At 41.7% G+C, this 1,992-nt stretch overlaps 1 protein-coding gene across 1 annotated transcript; it reads right to left on the bottom strand.

Annotated features, from left to right (window-relative positions):
• Positions 1 to 1,031: 1,031 nt before the first annotated feature.
• Positions 1,032 to 1,703, bottom strand: LOC146004824 (uncharacterized). The gene has a single exon (XM_083143848.1). It carries the CDS (start codon positions 1,701 to 1,703, stop codon positions 1,032 to 1,034), a length of 672 nt encoding a protein of 223 aa, XP_082999974.1.
• Positions 1,704 to 1,992: the final 289 nt, after the last annotated feature.

The following is a 1,992-nucleotide window of genomic DNA, read 5'->3' on the forward strand; positions in this document are numbered from 1 at the left end:
CAGATTCAACCAATGTTCTGTTCTCACGTTCTGCAGCTCCATTCTGTTCAGGTGTATAAGGCATGGTGGTTCTGAAATTGATCCCCTTTTCTATCAACAAAGCCTTCACTTCCGCATTATCAAATTCCTTCCCACAGTCAGTGAGCAATTCTTTTACTACATGACCTGCAACACTGACTTCAGCTAAAAACTGTTTCAGTCTTGCAGCAACTTCAGATTTTTGTTTCAGAAAAAAACACACGTCGGAATTTCGAAAAGTCATCCTTGAAACAAACAAAATACAGTGCACCACCCAATGATTTTGTTTGCATTGGTCCACACACGTCAGCATGGATTATTTCACCTGGTTTTTCTGCACGAGTAACCCGCTGTCCAAAACTTTTACGATGTTGCTTGCCAACCACACAGCCTTCACAAAACTGATCATCAGTTTTTACATCAATTCCGTGCTGCATTAGAAACTTCCGAACATGTTGCTTACCTTGGTGTACCAACTTTTCATGCCACAGCTGCAATGTATCGGAAGCTGACACTAAGCACACTTCAGCAGGATTTTTGGGGGGTAATGCACGCATGTGCATTTGGTACAAACCACTTAAAGTAACACTTCCCCATGCATGTACCTTACCATTCTTTTTTAGTAAACACTTCATGAAGTCTGCACAGAATAGAAAACCTCTTTTTGTAGTGGAGTTCACAGAAAATAAATTCCTACTGATATTTGGCACATACCACACATCACGAAGATGATTTTTCATCCACCTACCATGGACCAACATTTCCACATTCACTATACCACTGCCATGTGCTAATATGATGGCTTTATTTCCCACCTGTAATTCCTTTGGTGCTGGGAATTTTTGGTACTGTAGAAAGTAGTCCTTCCGGTTAGTCATATGTGCTGTGCTTCCAGTATCTGCAATCCAAACTTCCGAAACAGGACAGTTCGATTCAAAGCTCACAAATGCTCCTCCTTCTGGAACATGGTCACTTCCACTGGTTGAAGATCTATTTAACACCAACTTGCATTGTTAGGCAAAATGGCCTACCTTGTGATATTTAAAACACTTTTTCGCTTTTTCTGGACGTTTCTTGTATTTCTTCGGATCATCACTTTTCACCACAAAAGCTGTTGTGTCACTACTCTTTTTGGGAAGTCTCATTTCAATTAGCCTAAGTCGTTCAGTTAGCCTGTCTACAGTACGCTCTTCCACTGGAACTGATTCCCATACACTTTTGAATTCAAAATATTCACTAGGTAAGGTAGACATGATTCGACTCATTAGAAGCAGTTCTGGAACCTTGGACTTCGTGAGACGTTCCATTTCGTCATTCATTTCACGAATATTTCTCTGTAATTTGGACACGTATGTTGCAATGTCTTCCTCTGCATCTTTGGATTGATTGAAGAACTGCTCTGACAATCGATCCAAACGCTGTGCTGAACTTTGTTCATATACTGACATTAGTTTGTTCCAAATTTCCTTAGACGTATCACACATGCTGGTAAGTTCCGAATTTGCATCATCCATACTATTCACCAATATCATTTGTGCCATAATGTCCGCCTTCTGGAACGTTTTACACTCTGCTTCGTACTTACGTCGATCTTCCGTACTACACTCAGCACCAAGTTCCTGTGGCCATCCACAACTTTTAGGACATCGTGGTGTCGTAAAAGCAGCTCCACTTGTCGTTTCCATCTCGGCCAGTTCTTTGCACCTTCCAGCTTGTCTACTGTTGTCTTGAACTCCATCTTCAGCAGCAAAAGAAACACGCTTCTTCCGAAAGTGTAAAACTCTCACCAGTCCGGTTAGGAAGGCAAGGGACACTTCCTGTTGTACTCCAACAAACTACCAAATTTCACGGGCGCAGTGGGAACGTATCTGGGCCCATAACCTGTTGAACTTCAGCGCAGATATTTCCGTAACTTGGCACAAGGAGTAACAACACGTGCTAACAGTTAATTAACACTCTATTAGTGTCTAATGG

The sequence above is a fragment of the Lepisma saccharinum genome, chromosome 22 (genome assembly GCF_977018435.1).
Source record: "Lepisma saccharinum chromosome 22, izLepSacc3.1, whole genome shotgun sequence".
Classification (NCBI taxonomy): Eukaryota; Metazoa; Arthropoda; class Insecta; order Zygentoma; family Lepismatidae; genus Lepisma; species Lepisma saccharinum.

Excerpts from the sequence above, each read along its gene's own strand:
- LOC146004824 (XM_083143848.1), bottom strand. The coding sequence starts at position 1,703 with ATGGAAACGACAAGTGGAGCTGCTTTTACGACACCACGATGTCCTAAA.